Raw genomic sequence first — 18,734 nt, 5'->3', positions numbered from 1 at the left:
AGCACCCAAGCCCTGAGTTCAAGCTCCATGACTGATCCATTCTCCTCCTTCCCCCAGCAAAAAAAAATCTCAGTGTGGACGGCTGATCCATGTCCTCATGGCCTGGGCACAGAAATGAGGACACCTGACTTTGACTGGTCAGTTCTCAAGAGATGACTCACAGAATCAGGATAGGACTGGATGTGGGCAGTGGGCGCAGTAGATGAAGGAAAAAGAAAACGGGGCGCAGACATGCCAGAACACTCAATGTACAGATGTGAAAGAGGAAGTGGAAACATGAGGCGAGTCTTCGGGGAAGGAGCAGATGGGAGGCGTGACTGGTGGAGAAGCATTGAACACTTAGATGGACAGGTTAAATTGTAACCCTGTACAACCTTTTGAAGTTTAGAAAATAAAAAGATACCTAAATTTTTTTAATTTCAAAAGGAGCAATGAACATGCAGATAAATTATTCAAATATTGGTATATTTGAGAGGAACATGATATTTATCCTTATGTCAGGTCACAGACCGTGAGTTATTTGAGTGGCATCATTCATTTAAAGCTATGAAAGAAACAGGAACTATTGGTGGTCCAGGCAAAGTTTGGAGCTTTTTTTCATAATTTCTGCAATATCCTACATCAATGCTTTCAACTAAATGTTAATTTCATAAAATTTAATTATAACTTTTTTTAATTTAATTATAACACTTTTTTTAATTATAACACTTGAAATCTTAGTGTTAATCCAAACAAACTTTTATGACTAAAGAGACAGATATTCTAGTTAAACATTTTCTCCAAGTGAGATAGAGGTTGCCGCCTCTTCTTCCTCAGAAATAAAATTATACTGGGGTTATAATATATGTCCCCCCAATTTCTCTGACAACTTAGTTATGTCTAAATTTTCTTCAGAGGAAGAAGAGCTGACTGATACTGCTACTTCCAGGCCAATGAGTAAGCCAGAAGAGGAGAAGATGGAAGCCACGCTCCTCATGTCCCCTGCCACCTGCAATCTGGCCATGTGGCAGTCTAATTTTGACCATGCAAATAAGGGTAATACCAGGGTTGGAGGTGCGGCTCAGCAGACCATTAGTCAGTGTGCAAATGCACTGGGTACCAAGTGTGTGTCCTGCTTTCAAAAAAGAAAAAAAGAGAAGGGTAACACCCTTAAGCACCACTCCCAAAAGTACAAGAGATTCCTGGGATCTCCTAGATCTTTTCACATATCTGTTTTTGTATTAACAACAATTTCTACTAGCAGGATCCTCTGTTAATTGTAGAATTCTTTTTTTTTTGGGGGGGGGGGAGGGGGGGGCCAGTCGTGGGGCCTGAACTCTGGACTTGGGTGCTGTCCCTCAGCTCTTCAGCTCAAGGCTACCATTCTACCACTTGAGCCACAGCGCCACTTCCGGCTTTTTTTTTTATGCTTACGAGGTACTGAGGAATCAAACCCAGGGCCTCATGCATGCAAGGCAAGCGCTCTACCACTGAGCCACCTTCCCAGCCCAATTGTAGAATTCTTACAAAAAATTTATAGTGGGCAGGGAATGTGGCTTAGTGGTAGAATGCTTGCCTACCATACATGAGGACCTGGGTTCGATTCCTTGGTACCATATACACAATAAATAAAATTAATAAAAGAAAGGGGAAAATAACCATTAAAGTTAAAAAAAATTATAGTATATTACTTTATATGATAGCTGTCAGAATAATGGCATCTTGAAGTTATACAAAATTTAAAATTATCACTTCGTTTATGTTTGCTATAGTTTTTGTTTTTTATGGGGTTTTTTTTTTGTGTTTTTTTGGTTTGTTTGGGCCTGGGAGCTGTCCCTCAGCTCTTCAGTTCAAGGCTAGTGCTCTACCACTTGAGCCACAGCAACACTGTAAGTTTGTTGTAGATGGGAACAAGTACCACTACATCCAAATTTCTTCATCTGGTTAGTCATTTTTGTTTACTCTACATGCCAGCATAATAATTTTGTCTCTCAGCTTTATTTTCCACATGTGCTAGACAATTCAATCCTATTTGAGATGCTAAGTAGCTGAATTTAAAAATAAAAAGATGCTAGGCACCAGTGGTTCACACCTGTAATCCTAGCTACTCAGGAAACTGATATCTGAGGATGTGGTTTGAAACCAGCCCCAGCAGGAAAGTCTGTGAGACTGTTATCTCTAGTTAATCACAAGAAAACCAGAAGTAGTGTTGTAGCTCAAAGTGGTAGAGCCCTAGCCTTGAACAGAAAAGGCTCAGGGACAGCACCTAGGCCCTGAGTTCAAATCCTACAACTGACATAAAATAATAAAAAGATAAATTGCTTGAGAAGAACTAAATATAATGACTATACCTGCAGCCATAAATAATGCTAAAGCTGTATTTCTGGTGCTATAAGTTATCCAATTCTAAAAACTGCTATAAAATAAAGCCCATACCAAAATTCAGAAAGGAACTGGAGTTTTTTGACTGAACAGATTCTGCTGGCTTGTTTGGTGGGTTAGAATTACAGATGCCTGTAATCAAAGGAAAAAATGTAAGGGAAAGAATGAATACAGATTCAGATGACTATTTATCAGATTACATAATTGTTGACAATAAACATTTTCTCCCTAGAAATTAGTACTCTCAAATAAATACATCAGTATCAAATAAGAAAATATAAGTGCTTACAAATGGGTTGACACTATAATCTCATTTGTATGTGTTATGTATGTGTTCAAAAGATTTCTTTGCAGAGGTTGAAGGCATGGCTCAGGTGTAGAGTGCCAGCCAGTCATCGTAAGGGTCTGATAGAAGTTCCAGTTCTTGAGTCAGACAAAAAGAAAAAAAATCGTTCTTACATATCTTCTGCCCCTGGGATCTCTTCATATCCCAGCCACTTTTTTTTTTTTTTTTTTTTGTCAGTTGTGGGGCCTGAACTCGGGGCCTGGGCACTATCCCTTCAGCTCAAGGTTAGCGCTCTACCACTTGAGCCGCAGCACCACTTCCAGCTTTTTCTGCTTATGTGGTGCTGAGGAATCGAACCCAGGGCCTCATGCATACAAGGCAAGTACTCTACCACTGAGCCACTTTCCCAGTCCTTCTTTTTTTGTTCTTAACATCAGAACACAGTGTGGCTGTATATGTACATACTTAGAAACATCTTTCCCTTCTAGGAAGTACTTGAGTATACATCATTAGAATACATAGTAGTTCTAGTCATATATATTAAATGAATATTTGTTGAATAGCTACTATATGCCATGTATTGGGCTAGGCATTGAAGAGACCAGGAATACAAGTGGATTAAAATGAGGAAGTTCAAGAAATTGCAGTCAACTACATGTCAATTGGGAGTTTTACACACACACACACACACACACACACACACACACACACACACACACACACACACACACACACACACACACACACACACACACACACACGTCCCTCCCAAAGGAGCATACTGCTGTTTTTCTTAGAGGAGGCAAAGGTGTGTACATACATATTAGTCTGAATTGCCTTTCTGCATATTGACTTAGATATTTGTATGCTGTGTACCCAATGTGCATTTCTTTTACTTTTACTTTTTTTTCTTTTCTTTTCTTTTTGTTTTTTTGTTGTTTCTTTTGGGGGTCCGGTCGTGGGGCCTGAACTCTGGGCCTGGGCACTATCCCTCAGCTCTTCAGCTCAAGGCTAGTGCTCTACCACTTGAGCCACAGCGCCACTTCCGGCTCTTTTTCTTTTTGCTTATGTGGTGCTGAGGAATCGAACCCAGGGCCTCAGGCATGCAAGGCAAGCGCTCTACCACTGAGCCACCTTCCCAGCCCTCTTTTCTTTTTTTGCCAGTCCTGGGACTTGAACTCAGGGCCTAGAACTGTCCCTGAGCTGCTTTTGCTCAAGGCTAGTGCTCTACCACTTGAGCCACAGTGCCACTTCTAGCTTTTTCTGTGTATGTGATACCGAGGAGTCAAACCCAGGGCTTCATGCATGCTAGGCAAGACTCTACTACTACTAAGCCACATTCCCAGCCCCGCATTCCTTCTCATAATAGAACTTTAATTTTCAATCCATCTGCCCCAGTTTTCAGTCTCTATACTTCTAGTGGAGCTAATGAATTAAATGACCAATAGCTCTTGGTACATGGTAAAGGTCTGGCCTCATTCCCAGTCAGTCCATATGCTCATGTAACAGTGGTTAAATACTTTGCCTACACTGTCCTATTGAGAACTGGTTCAAGGATGGGCAAATGAACCCCACCAATAAAATCAGACCCAAGTAAGTCTAGTCCTCCTACTTAAGCAACCAAAAAAGAGCTTGCTTTTTTTCCTTTCACATACCTGGAACCACTTGAAAACAACCTGCCTATGAGTAAAGTAGTAAAATGAAACAGCGAGAAATATGGAATAAGTGATTAGGTGCTATTATAGCAATTGATTATAGCCAGTAAACACCCCCCCCCATCTTAATCAGCCCCCAAGTTAGGTTTTCTGCCACTTGTAACTGGATTTTATTTTATTTATTTATTTATTTTTGGTCGTGGGGCTTGAACTCTGGTCCTGGCTGCTGTCTCTCTGCTCTGCAGTTCAAGGCTGGCGCTCTACCACTTGAGCCACAAGGCCACTTCCATTTATTTCTTTTTTTAAGTTATTTTTATTGTTATTATGAAGCTGATGTACAAAGAGGTTACAGTACAGGTAGTTAGTATATTTCTTTTGGAAAATGTCATACCTTCCCTTGCTCTCTCCCAGTTTTCCCTCCCATCCCCACCTACGAGTTGTAGGCAATTGAATGATTTTTGATCAATTAAAATTTCCCATCAAAAGTTGGCATCAGGCACCATGGTTAACAACCTCTACTCTTTTGAGTTATAATTCATTCTCCATACTGCAACCAGGATGACCTTTTTATGAAATAGTATGAGTGCAGAATATAACATCTTGGTCTAAAACCCAGTATGGCCTCTTACTGCACTTGGAATAAACTCTTAACATGACCTACATCAATCCACACTCTTCCCCTATCTTTCCAGCCTTGTCTACTTTTCTCTGCCCTTTACTCACTACCGTGTGCTGTGATGGCCTCCTACAATATGGAGACGGAGGTTCTATATATGGGGTTTCTTCTGGAATCATCTTCCCATGGTTTGCCTCCCTGGCTGTTCATGTCAGGTTCAGTGGTCATGTTCTTTGAAAGCGCTTCACAGACCCCTTTTGTTCTCTCGTTTTGTACTCTCGTTTTCCTTAATGTTATTTCTTGCAGTTATTGCAATGTTATTATGTATTTGTGAACTTATTGAATCTCTCACTAAACTTAAGTTCCACATACCCCTAAAAGCCAACATTTTATTTGTGTAAGTGCCTTACACAATGTCTGGCACATAGTAGGCCCTCAACAAGCACTTAATGAATGAGTAATGCAGATTACAATGAGGCTTAAATGACATAAAAATATTAATTTGTTTTAAAAAATTTTAACTGTAATCCAGTAAACATGCACTTCTCCAGTTGTATAGTGAGAGACAGAGAACACATGAGCAAGTATGGGTGTTTAGATTTAAAGCTTCAGGATCAATATGAATGGCTAGGTTTGTTCTTATGTGCAAAAAATCATAGAATCAAAGTAGTTATTAAAAAATGAAGGTAAAACCCACCTAGATCCAAGAAATGTTCTTAAAGTTTTCTCAAGGCTCTTTGTCCCTTATCTATACTGCAAGTATAATATCAACAGCTGCTTAGGCCTTTGTGATTATTAAATCAAATTATTACCATATTTTATACACTTGCTTTTTTTTTGGTCAGTTGTGGGACTTGAACTCTGGGCCTGGGCACTGTCCCTCAGCTCTCCAGCTCATGGCTAGCGCTCTACCACTTGAGCCGCAGAGCAACTTCCAGTTTTCTAGTGGTTTATTGGAGGTAAGAGTCTCATGGATTTTGCTGCCCGGGCTGACTTTGAACAACAATCCTCAAATCTCAGCCTCCTGAGTAGCTAGGATTACAGGCAGCCACCGGCACCCAGCTACACTTGCATTTATAAACAAGGATGTCTATGACAATTTCCAAAGTTTCAAGCAACTGTGGAGTTTTGGGGGAGTTTTCTTTGTTGGTTTGTTTTTTTTGTCGGTCATGGGGCTTTAACTCAGGGCCTGGGCACTCTCCCTGAGCTTTTTCACTCAAGGCTAGCTCTCTACCACTTTAAGTTATGTCTACATGTCCAGTTTTCTGGAGGTTAATTGGAGATAACAGTCTCACAGGGGACTGGGAGGGTGGCTTAGTGCTTGCCTAGCATGCATAAAGCCCTGGGTTCAATTCCTCAGAACCACATAAACAGAAAAGGCCAGAAGTGGTGCTGTGGCTCAAGTGGTAGAGTGCTAGCTTTGAGCAAAAGAAGCTCAGGGACAGTGTCCAGGCTCTGAGTTCAAGCCCCAGGACTGGCACACACACACAAAAAAGAGTCTCACGGACTTTTCTGCCCAGGCTGGCTTTGAACCATGAACCTCAGATCTCAGCCTCCGGAGTAGCTAGGATTACAGGTGTGAGCCACCTGTGGGTTTTATTTTCATTACAATATAGCAAAATAATAAAGGACAGAATTTTACTGCTAAATAGAAATGTGTTAACAATTTGCTTATTTCTTAAATCAACACATTTGTTTTACAGTATGCTTCTGCTGTGATTATGTTCAAAGAAAATAATCTGAGATCAGACTGATAGCAGTGTTAAGTAGCACACTTTAGGGCAACAAGCACTGGCATTGAAATAATGATTATGTACGCATTGCACCCTGCCTAGGTCGGTGCTGTGGAGCCTGCAGAGCATTAGCCTGAGGCTCTTCTCATCCCAGGACTCTATGGTGACTTTGTTTAGGCATCAAATTACCAATTTTTTCCAAGAGTGGTTATAGAAAGAAAAACTGCATAACTGTAAAAGTGACATCTGTATATACACATAAACTCTTTAGAAATAAGTACAAAAAAACTTACTTTTTTTCATGTTTCGCAAAATTTTCAAACTCTACAAAGTGAAGAAAAAGAAAAGAATTGAGATTTTTTTCCTATAAACTTCAAAATACTTTAATGAAATAGAAATAAAGACTTAAAAGGATTAGTTTTCTTAAAATCAGCCATGAAAATATTTCTATCTTCTATGTGCATGCGTGTGTGTATGTGTGTGTGTGTGCATGCATGCTTGTATTTCTGGGGTTTGAATATAAGGCTTTATACTTCCTAGGCAAGCACTTTCCTGATGGTTAAACCACCTCCTACCCTCCCATCTTACCATTGTTAATTCTGTTCAGAATCTCCATGTGACTCTACTTTTACTACCAGTATAAATACCACAGTACATATTTACAAATAATGCTGTCAGAATAATATCAGATTAAAAATAAAGGTCCTCCTTTGCTCTTTTATTAGGAGTACTCTAAGGGCTTGGCTCTGAATACACTATGATACACAGCCAGTTAGCATTCAAGCCAAGAAATTCATTCTGCCCATTGTGTTCCATATTTTTAGCCCCTCAACTTGCTTCTGTTTCTCCATAAACCCAAGTCTTGGCCTACGTATGGCCAAGAAACCTACCCAGATTTCTTCTTTGCTCAGCTTTCTTTCTTTCTTTCTTTTTATTTACTTACTTACTTACTTGTCATTCGTGGGGCTGAACTCTGGGCCTGGGCGCGGACCTTCAGCTCTTCAGCTCAAGGCTAGTGCTCTACCACTTGAGCCACAGCACCACTTCCGGCTTTTTCTGCTTATGTGGTGGTGAGGAATCGAACCCAGGGCCTCATGCATGCAAGGCAAACACTCTACCACTGAACCACCTTCCCAGCCCACTCAGCCCACCCCTGGTTATTTTTTTATTTCTAATTTTCACAGAGGTTTCATGTAGGTCTTCTATTCCCATAGGTTAACACTCTCTTCAAGGCAGGTAAGGTATCTTTTATAAGCTATCCATACTCCTAACACCTAACAGAAATAGAACATTCCAAGTAATAGCGTTTTTTTTTTTTGTAAAATGTTTATACTTTCACAGAATTATTTACAATCTTAAAAAAATCCCAATAAAATGTTTCAATCTTTGTCTTTCCTCTACACTGTTTCTAATCCTCTCCCATAGATAACCAGTTTCCTGAGTGTGCAGGTGATGTGAGGATGGGTGTGTGCCTGCATGTGTGCTGTACTGTAGTTTAAACTCAGCTCTTGCCTGGCTTTTTCATTCAAGGCTGGTTGGCACTCTACCACTTGGGCAACTCCTCCACTTCTGGCTTTTTGCTGATTAATTGGAGCTAAGAGTCTCACAGATTTTTCTGTTGGACTGGCTTCAAACTTTGATCCTCAGATCTTAGCCTCCTGAGTAGCTAGAATTACAAGCATGAGTCACCAGCCCCCAGCTTATTGGGCATTTTATAAATTGGTAAATAAACTTTAAGGAGAAATAAAACCATAATGTAGTAATTTTTTCATTTTTTTTTCTAATAATTTTGACTGTTGTGAGATCAGAACTAAGTTTTAGGTAAGGGATTCAATTTTCAATGTTAATTCTGAGAGCAGCAAACCTTCAATAAGGAAAACTTGAGGCAAACTTTCTAAATCTCCAGTCTGTCTTACCTTACTCCTCGTGAAACTCTTTCCAGGAGTCTTCAGTGTTTGTTTTGGACATGTTGAGTGCCCCATACTCTCAGGACAGCTAATAGTTTCTGTAGAGTGGGCCTCTATACCTGAAAGAAAAGTTTCTTAAACTTTTAGGTTTGATATAATATTTCTATTATATATTGTGGGTTTTTAATGTATTCTTTTATCATTTTTATCCTTTGTACCTTTTCTGTGTAAGTCTTACTTTACTGTTGATCTCACATATTCTCACTTTATAAGTTTTTTGGAGAGAAACTACTGCCACTTACAGTCTTCATCAGCAAGGAAGAAGGATTCCGGTGTTCTTTCTGGAAGGGGAGGTGGAGATGGAGAACAATCGCGACACAGATCTGTCGTAAGAGAAGTACACAGAAAGCAAAACATTCCAGCAGTTAAAAGTCGTAAGTCAAGCCCCTTTTGTATAATTTTTCAATTAGCCAATATTAACTGAAACCACAAAATAAAAATTATCAAAATGACCAGAACCTCAAGAACTTTGTGCTTCTTCTTTAGCAAATGAGTCTGTAGTTTATCAGGCACTGGTGGCTCATACCTGTAATCCTAATTCAGGAGGCTAAGATCTGAGGATCCACAGTTCAAAGCCAGCCTAGATAGGAAAGTCTGAGAGACTCTTATCTCCAGTTAGTCACCGAAAAAGCCAGAAGTGGTGCTATAGCTCAAGTGGTAGAACACTATCCTTGAGCAAAAGGAGCTTAGGCATAGCACCCAGGCCCAGAGTTCAACACCAGGACTAGCAAAACAAAACAAAAAAACTTCACAGAGTTCACAGATTATCAAGCTTGTAAATCTAAATACTATTTTACAGCAATCTTATATTTAATAAAGTTATGAGAATATAATTGGTCAGATCTAGAATAGTAAGCCATGTTTAGGACTTGTAAACAAAAAGAATAAATACAAAAAGAACTTAAAATATGTAGGAAACATATAAACAAAATACAAAATATAGAACTGGTTTGAATCTAAATTTAAATCATAAAAAGACATTTTTAGTCTACTGGTGAAAATTATTCACACTCTAGATACTAGATAATATTAAGGAATTATTATATTGATATGATAATGCAACTATGGTTGAGTCTGAAATGTTCCATAATATGGAAATTTAAATAGGCCAGGCTTATTAATGTATACCTGTAATCCTAGCCACTCAGAGGTATTGATCAGGAGAATTATGTATTAAGGCAATCCCAGGAAAAAGGTTAACAAGACTCTATTTCAACAAAAAAGTTGGTGTTGTAATTCATACCTGCAGTCTCAGCAATATGGTAGACATCATCAGTAGAAGGATCATGATCCATGGCTAGTTCTGGGGGGAAAAATAAGGGTGAGATCCTACCTGAAAAAAATAAATGCAAAAAGGGGCTGGGGTCATGACTTAAGTGGGAGAGTGCCTGCCTAGCAAATGCCAGGCCCTAAATTCAGTCTTCAGTACCACCAGTTTACAAAATAATAAGCCAGGCACTGGCAGCTCATGCCTGTCATCCTCCCTACTCTAAGGATCGAAGTTCAAAGCCACCCTTTGAGGGAATCTCCCTGTGAAACTTTTATCTCCAGTGAACCATTAGAAACCGGAAGTGGTCCTGTGGCTCAGAGCTGTACAACACTAACTAGCCTTGAGTGGAAACGGTCAGAGACAGCACCCAGGCCTTGAGTTCAAGCACCACGACCAACAAAAGAATAAATAAATTAATAAGATCGCCGGGCGCTGGTAGCTCACGCCTGTAATCCTAGCTATTCAGGAGGCTGAGATCTGAAGATCGAGATTCAAAGCCAGCCCAGGCAGGAAAGTCTGTGAGGCTCTTATCTCCAATAAACCACCAGAAAATTGGAAGTGGCACTGTGGCTCAAGTAGAGCATTAGCCTTGAGCTGAAGAGCTGAGGGATAGCGCCCAGGCCCAAGTTCAAGACCCATGACTGACAAAAAAGAATAATAATAATAATAATAAGGTCCTAGACGTGGCTACTATTTCTTCATACTGAAAACCCTTTCTCTTATATAATTAGTTGCAGTACTGGGCACTTTACTCCTTATCTTATTGTAACTTAGAATTTACAGGTCTACCTGCTCCAGGTGTTTCATTTTTTTGCTTTTTTTTGGGGGGCGGGGGGGGGGAGGTCTGGTCGTGGGGCCTGAACTCTGGGCCTGGGCGCTGTCCCTCAGCTCTTCAGCTCAAGGCTAGTGCTCTACCACTTGAGCCACAGCGCCACTTCCGGCTTTTTTCTTTTTGTTTATGTGGTGCTGAGGAATCGAACCCAGGGCCTCAGGCATGCAAGGCAATCGCTCTACCACTAAGCCACCTTCCCAGCCCCTTTTTTTTTTTTTTTTGTTGGTCATGGGGCTTGAAAACTCTGGGCTTGGGCACTGTCCCTGTGCTCTTCAGCTCAAGGCGAGCACTCTACCACTTGAGCCACAGCACCACTTCCAGTTTTCTGGTGGTTTATTGGAGATAAGAGTCTCCCGGACTTTCCTGCCTGGGCTGGCTTTGAACCGAGATCCTCAGATCTCAGCCTCCTGAGTAGCTAGGATTACAGGCGTGAGCCACCGGCACCCAGCTTGTGCCCAGTGTTTGAAAGGTACTCTCAATTTGTGTGAGATCAGCTGTTTTAGACTAAGTATGTGTGCTACTTGTCCTTCTGTGCCTGGTTTATTCCACTTAACATGATCTCCAGTTCCATCCATGGTTGCTGCAAATGTAAGGGTTTCGTTCCTTTTTCCTGCTGAACAGGAACAGTGCAAAACTGTACATTCTTCCTTTTCATTCTTGGTACTGAGGATTGAGCCCAGACAAGCACTTTACCAATAAGCTCCATCCAAGGTATCCACATTTTCTCCATCAGGCATCATTTGATGAACATTTGGTTTGTTCTCTTTGTCTGTCTGTCTCTCTCTCTCTCTGAGGCACTGGGGTTTAAACTCAGGGCTTTGCAGTTAGATAAACAGGTATTCTTTTGACTGAGCCACATCTCCAGCCCAGATTTTTGCTGGTTATTTTTGAGACTGGGTCTTGTATCCAGCCCAAGCACTGGCCTAGGTATCATCCACATACATTGTCAGGCTTCCAGGAAGCTAGAGTAACAGGAGCACACCATGGCACCCATCTTTGTTGAGAAGGGCTCTCAGGAACATTTCTGCCCAGGCTAGCCTCAAACCACAATCCCAACAACCTCAGTCTACCAACTAGCTAGCAGGGTTAGCCACCAGTACCCTATATGAAGTGCAACATTTTTTATTAGCATAATAATAGTAATAATACAAGGGATCTCATTGTAACAGGTTGTTTCCATTTCTTTTTTTTTTTTTTTTTGGGTCCAGTCGTGGGGCCTGAGCTCTGGGCCTGGGCACTGTCCCTCAGCTCTTCAGCTCAAGGCTAGCACTCTACCACTTGAGCCACAGTGCCACTTCTGGCTTTTTTCTTTTTGCTTATGTGGTGCTGAGGAATTGAACCCAGGGCCTCAGGCATACAAGGCAGGCGCTCTACCACTGAGCCACCTTCCCAGCCCCTGTTTCCATTTCTTGCTATTGTAGATAGTGCTGCAATGAACATGTGATGTCTCTTTACAGTTATCATTTCCTTTGGATAGATACCCAGGAGTTGCATCGCTAGATCATATGGTAGTTCTATTTTTAATTTTTTGTGTGTTGCCGATCTCTGAGCTGCTTTTTGCTCAAGGCTAGTACTTGAGCCATATCACCACTTCAGCTTTATTTTGTGATTAATCAGAGATAAGAGTCTCACAGACTTTCTGCCCAAGCTGGCTTCAAACTATGTAAGGTCCGCTCCTGGATGTCAAGAAGACTCCACCCTCCTCCCAGCAAAGTCTCCGCCCAGTTACCTGCGTTACCTAAGCAACTGGGACACCTGGAAAAGGTCACATCTTCATCCACTGAGGTCACATCTGAATTTGATGTGGCCATACCTTTCTCCGCCCTTACCCTAGATAAGGCCTAGCCCAGGCCCAGACTCTCTCTGTGCTCTTTTCTAGCTCTTTCTCAACTCTTTCCTCATCTTCTCTTTCCCAGCTCTCTCCTCTTTCCTAGCTCTTCTTTCCCACCTTTCCCAGATGCTTTCTCTCTCTGCTCTTTTCTAGCTCTTTCTCAGCTCTTTCCTTCTCTTTCCTAGCTTGCTCTTTCCCACCTCTTTCCCAGATGCTCTCTTTTCTAGCTCTTTTCTCTCTCTCTTTCCCAGATCTCCCAGCTCTCTTTCCCAGGCCTTTCCCCACTGCGTGGAGGGCCAACCTGGCCTGGTCCAGCAGGTCTACTAATAAACCTACCCCTTACCTGAATACCACATGCATGATTGCTGTTCTTACTCGGCTACCTCTTTTTAAAAACCTAACACTGTAAGCCTCAGGTCTCAGCCCCCTGAGTAGCTGGAATTATAGGCATGGGCCACTGGCACCCAGATATTTTGAGACAGGGTCTCCATATGTAGCTCAGACTAGCCTTAAACTCTGGATCTTCCTGCCTCAGCCTCCTGAGGACTGGGATTACAGGTGTGGGTCCAGCATGCCTGGCTTCCATGCTGTTTTCAGTAATTGCTGTACTAACATACATTCCCACCAACAGTGTAAAGTATTCCCATTTGTCTATATCCTGGCTGGTACTTGCTACTGGTCTTTCTGATAACAGCCATTCTTAATAGAGTTAGGGGGTATTTCTTTGTGGTTTTTTGTTTTGTTTTTTTGTCTTTGGGGTTTTTTGATCATAGGGCTTGAACTCTGGGCCTGGGTGCTGTCCCTCAGCTCTTCAACTCAAGGTGGCACTCTAGCACTTGATCCACACAGTGCCACTTCCAGTTTTCTGCTGGTTAATTGGAGATACGAATCTCATGGACTTTCCTGCCTAAGCTGGCTTTGAACCACGATCCTCAGATCTCAGCCTTTGTGGTTTTTATTTGTATTTCCCTGATGACTAGTAATATTAGATATCTCTATACCTGTTGGTCATTCTTTTTTTGAGAAATGTGTATTTAGATCTATTGCCATTTTAAAGTCAATTTATTGGGTTTTTGCTATTGACTTTTTGAGTTCTGAATTATTTGAATTCTGCTTAATAGCCAGAATATCTTTTTCACATGAAGTTTTTTTGTTTTTGTTTTGCTGGTCATGGGGCTTGAACTCTGAGCTCTTCAGCTTAAGGCTAGCGTTCTTGAGCCACAGTGCAACTTCTGGCTTTTTCTGCTTATGTGGTGCTGAGAAATCGAACCCAGGGCCTCATGCATGCAAGGCAAGCACTCTACCACTGAGTCACCTTCCCAGCCCCAAAGTTTTAATATTTTTTAATTTTTTAAATTTAAAATTGAATAGCTAAAGCAATTTTGAGCATTAGTAGTTTGTCAGAAGTATAGATTGTGGATGTTTTCTACCAGGCTGGGATCATCTCTTCATTGTGATGATGGTTTCTTTGCTGTTCAGACCCTTTTTATTTGATGGGATCCACTTGTCCATTTTTGCTTTTGTTTCTTATGCTTGGGGAATTTTGTCAAAAAAAAATCTTTAAGTATTCCAGTATCCTGACTGACACACTTCCCCTGTTTTCTTCCAGAATTTTCATAGACACAGACATTCCATAGACATTTAAGCTTTTCATCCCTTCTGAGGTTTTTTGTTTTGTGGTTTGAACTCAGGTACTAAGGCTTGTTAGGCAGGTGCTCTACCACTTGCAATATGTTCCCAGGCCTTTTTGCTTTATTTTTCAAATAAGATTTCATGTTCTTGTTTTGTTTGCATAGATTAGCCTAAACTGCAATCCTCTTATACTTTCTACCATAGCTTGGTTGACAAGTGTGTGCCACTACATCCAGCTTTTTCTGCTGAAATGGGATCTTGTGAACATTTTTACCCAGGTTGGCTTTAAAGTGCAGTTTCCCCCAATCTCATTCTCCAAGTAGCTACGACTACAGATGTGAGCCACTGTGTTCAGCTCCTTTTGAGTTGATTTTCATAACTAATGAAAGATAGGGTCTACTTTTACAGCATTTTTTGTTGGAAATATCGTTGTCTCCAAGGTGTTCATGGCACCTTTGTCAAAACTCAGTTGGGGGGCTGGGAAGGTGGCTCAGTGGTAGAGCGCTTGCCTTGCATGCATGAGGCCCTGGGTTCGATTCCTCAGCACCACATAAGCAAAAAGAAAAAAGCCGGAAGTAGCACTGTGGCTCAAGTGGTAGAGTGCTAACCTTGAGCTGAAGAGCTGAGGGACAGCGCCCAGGCCCGGAGTTCAGGCCCCACGACCAGACCCCCCCCACCCCCCCAAAAAAAAAAACTCAGTTGGCTGTGGGTGTGTGGATCTCCTGTGTGTGTGTGTGTGTGTGTGTGTGTGTGTGTGTGTGTGTGTAGTGTGCTACTCCCCTCCCCACCACCAATACACAGACACCTCAAGATTGATCTCATAGTTCAATTTTAAAAGATCCTACCTAATATAGTTTATAAAGGATGATATATCAAGGAGCAGCATTCTAAAACCCTGCCTTTATTTTCTCATAACAAAACCTGGGAAATCAGAAATCACTTGATGCATGGTAGGAGCCAGGGTGAGACCCTGGAGACCTCCCGAGAAGGTTACTTTAAACCTAATGGGCTGTTCTTGCAGCACAGGCTCTTATAGTTAAATGTCACCTAAAGGCAACACAACATTTACCTGATCTAGGACTCCGGAGTTTCATACTCTGAAAAAGAAAGGAAAGGGAAAAGAATACATATATACATTATATAAAATCAAAGCATTAAATTGCATTTTAAGCAATAATAATTCATATAGTTATGTTAACTTATAAGCATACTGAATCATAAAAAAACATTCTTAGTTGTATTCTTTGTTGTTGTTGCCAGTCCTGGGGCTTGATCTTCTGGGGCTTGATCTCAGGGCCTGGGCACTGTCCTTGAGCTGCTTTTGCTCAAGGCTAACACTCTACCAATTGAGCCACAGCACCACTTCCGGCCTTTTCTATTTATGTGGTACTAAGGAATCAAACCCAGGGCCTCATGCATGCAAGGCAAGCTCTCTACCACTAAGGTACATTCCCAGTCCTCTTAGTGATTTTTATATCACATAGCAATTATTCCTTAATTGACCCCTGCTGGTATTTCTTTTCCTTCTTCAATTATGCCTCTAAAAGTTTATTTGAAATTTTAGTTACTTCATGACATTAGAAAAAGAATGATTGTCTTACATGTGTGCATTTATTAAAAATAACACTACAGCCGGGCGCCTGTGGCTCACGCCTATAATCCTAGCTACTCAGGAGGCTGAGATCTGAGGATCACAGTTCAAAGCCAGCCCAGGCAGGAAAGTCTGTGAGACTCTTATCTCCAATAAACCACTAGAAAGCCAGAAGTGGCACTGTGGCTCAAGCGGTAGAGCGCTCACCTTGAGCTGAAGAGCACAGGGACAGCACCCAAACCCAGAGTAGGCCCACAACTGACCAAAAATAAATAAATAATAACACTACATTAAAATTATGATTTAAAAGGTGGCAGAAGCTGGGCGCTGGTGGCTCACACCTGTAATCATAGATACTCAGGAGGCTGAGATCTGAGGATCATGGTTCAAAGCCATCCTGGGCAAAAAAATCCCTGAGTCTCTTATCTCCAGTTAACCACCAGAAAACCAGATGTGGCACTGTGGCTCAAGTGATATAGGGCTCACCTTGAGCTGAAGAGCTCAGGGACAGCCCCCAGGCACAGAGTCCTAGGACCAACAAAAAAAATAAAAAATAAAAGGTGTTGGGGCTGGAAAAGTGGCTCCGTGGTAGAGTGCTTGTCTTGCATGCATGAGACCCTGGGTTCTATTCCTCAGCACCACATAAGCAGAAAAAGCCAGAAGTGGCACTATGGCTCAAGTGGTAGAGGGCTGGCCTTGAGCTGAAGAGCTGAGGGACAGCACCCAGGCCTAGAGTTGAAGCCCCATGACTGACAAAAAAATAGTTAAATAAAAGGTGGTGGATATTTCCTATAAGCATTGCAACTCTAAGAACTTATTTAATCCATTTAATTATCTCTGAAATTTTAAAAGTTTGTCTAAAGAATGCACAAAAATGTATATCAGATTTTTTTGCATATTTTTCTTCTAGACACAGGAAATATCATTCCAAAAGGTTTATCTTAAATGATATGTATATATGTAACCACACTACATTGTCCCAGTTAACATGACACAGCCCAGAAAGGACTACAGTCTATTAAATCCAAAATAGTCAACTCAGAAAAAAGTTATTGACCTTGCTTGGCCTAAGTCTCACAGAGTCACCAAAACTCTTTGATTCAGAGGTTCCGTTCCATTCCAGTGATGTGCCAAACTTGACCTTCATGGAGGGAGCGCGGGATGTGGGAACACTTGATGGGGATTCTGGAAGAGAGTAAATGTGGTCCCGCTCTTAGAAGTGGTGCCAGTTGTATGTGCTCATCCTTAGCACACACTCCTGATGAGACCTGAGCAGTACTAGGTACTTTGTACTTGCTCAGCTATACTCACCAGCTTCTTCAACCACAATAAAAGACTCTGGCGTCCGTGCGGGAAGTGGTGGGGGTGTCTCATCATCTGCCCTGGGAGAAGGTGCTATCCAGTTGCCAACAACAGAATCAAAATTTTTAATCAGAGCAACACAAAGGAAAGCCTTATATGCTAATCTAACCCTAAATATAAGTTTCAGAGAATTTATAATTAAATTCCATTCATCATTAACAAAACTTTAGCTGGGATTTGTTCACTCAAGGGAAAGATAAAGTTGGCGCTTGGTACAAACCCAGGAGGTTTTAACTATTTTTCAAAATGTATCACTTGCTTTACAAGCTCAATACTTTTTTTTTTTTTTTTTTGGTCAGTTGTGGGTACTGAACTCTCAGCTGTTTTCTGCTTTTTGTGGTGCCTCATGCATGCAAGGCAGGCACTCTACCACTGAGTCAACTTCCCAGCCCCATACAATGCTTTCTTTGGATCATTTTCTACACCACTCTTTCCTTTTATAGAGAACACACACACAGTAATAGTATGACATGGTTTTCTTTTTCTTTTTTTTTTTTAATTGGTCATGGGACTTGAACTCTGGACCTAAACGCTGTCCCTCAGCTCTTCAGCTCAAGGCTAGCGCTCTACCACTTGAGCCACTGTGCCAGTTTGTTTTCTGAGTGGTTTATTGGAGATACTAGTCTCACAGACTTTCCTGCCAGGCTGGCTTTGAACTGCGATCCTCAGATCTCAGCCTCTGAGTAGTTAGGATGACAGGCGTGAGCCACTGGCTCCCAGCTAACATGGTTTTCTAAATATAAAAAATACTCAGAAATTGCACAGGAAATCCAAGATGCTATTATAAGAAATGGCCACCAGGGGCTGGGAAGGTGGCTCAGTGGTAGAGCGCTTGCCTTGCATGCATGAGGCCCTGGGTTCGATTCCTCAGCACCACATAAGCAGAAAGAAAAAAGCAGGAAGTAGCACTGTGGCTCAAGTGGTAGAGTGCTAGCCTTGAGTTGAAGAGCTGAGGGACAGCGCCTAGGCCCAGAGTTCAGGCCCCACAACCGGACCCCCCCCCCTCCCAAAAAAAAAGGCCACCAGAAGGCACATAGGTCAGAGTTACTAACACCAGTGAAAGTAAGAATTGTAAGCAGGGAGCTAGTGGCTCATGCCTGTAATTCTAGTTACTCAGGAAGCTGAGATCTGAGGATCATAGTTCAAAGCCAGCCTGAGCAGGAAAGTCCGGGAGACTTTTTTTTTTTTTTTTGTCGGTCGTGGGACCTGAACTCTGGGCCTGGGCGCTGTCCCTCAGCTCTTCACCTCAAGGCTAGCACTCTACCACTTGAGCCATAGCACCACTTCTGGCTTTTTTCTGCTTCTGTGGTGCTGAGGAATCGAACCCAGAGCCTCATGCATGCAAGGCAAGCACTCTACCACTGAGCCACCTTCCCAGCCCTGGGAGACACTTATCTCTATTTAACCACCAGAAAACTGGAAGTGGCACTGTGGCTCAAAGTAGTAGAGCACTAGCCTTGAGCTGAAGAGCTCAGGGACAGCACCCAGGCCCAGAGTTCAAGCCCCATAACTGGCAAAAAAAATAATAAGTAAGTAAAATAAATAAGTAAGTAAAAATCCACACAAAATACTGAACAGATTCTCTCACCTACCAAGTT

At 41.7% G+C, this 18,734-nt stretch overlaps 1 protein-coding gene across 8 annotated transcripts in view; it reads right to left on the bottom strand.

The window, feature by feature from the left end:
• Nucleotides 1–18,734, bottom strand: part of Ptpn22 (protein tyrosine phosphatase non-receptor type 22) — a 46,182-nt gene that overhangs the window by 3,580 nt on the left and 23,868 nt on the right. For 3 of the 8 annotated variants that reach the window (XM_042692346.1, XM_042692341.1, XM_042692345.1), the window contains 8 exons: nt 17,086–17,169; nt 16,832–16,959; nt 15,253–15,280; nt 9,862–9,951; nt 8,861–8,941; nt 8,568–8,677; nt 6,945–6,975; nt 2,416–2,493 (listed from right to left, as the gene is read on the bottom strand). In XM_042692346.1, coding sequence (XP_042548280.1) covers nt 2,416–2,493; nt 6,945–6,975; nt 8,568–8,677; nt 8,861–8,941; nt 9,862–9,951; nt 15,253–15,280; nt 16,832–16,959; nt 17,086–17,169 — 630 coding nt within the window. Of the gene's footprint in view, nt 1–2,415; nt 2,494–2,738; nt 2,785–6,940; nt 6,976–8,567; nt 8,678–8,860; nt 8,942–9,861; nt 9,952–15,252; nt 15,281–16,831; nt 16,960–17,085; nt 17,170–18,734 lie in introns of those variants that run through there. The other 5 variants (XM_042692343.1, XM_042692349.1, XM_042692348.1 and 2 more) reach the window with 5 other exon arrangements.

The sequence above is a fragment of the Dipodomys spectabilis genome, unplaced genomic scaffold (genome assembly GCF_019054845.1).
Source record: "Dipodomys spectabilis isolate Male_0828 unplaced genomic scaffold, ASM1905484v1 ptg000148l, whole genome shotgun sequence".
Taxonomy (NCBI): Eukaryota; Metazoa; Chordata; class Mammalia; order Rodentia; family Heteromyidae; genus Dipodomys; species Dipodomys spectabilis.
This window is presented reverse-complemented; position numbering and strand designations above follow the sequence as displayed.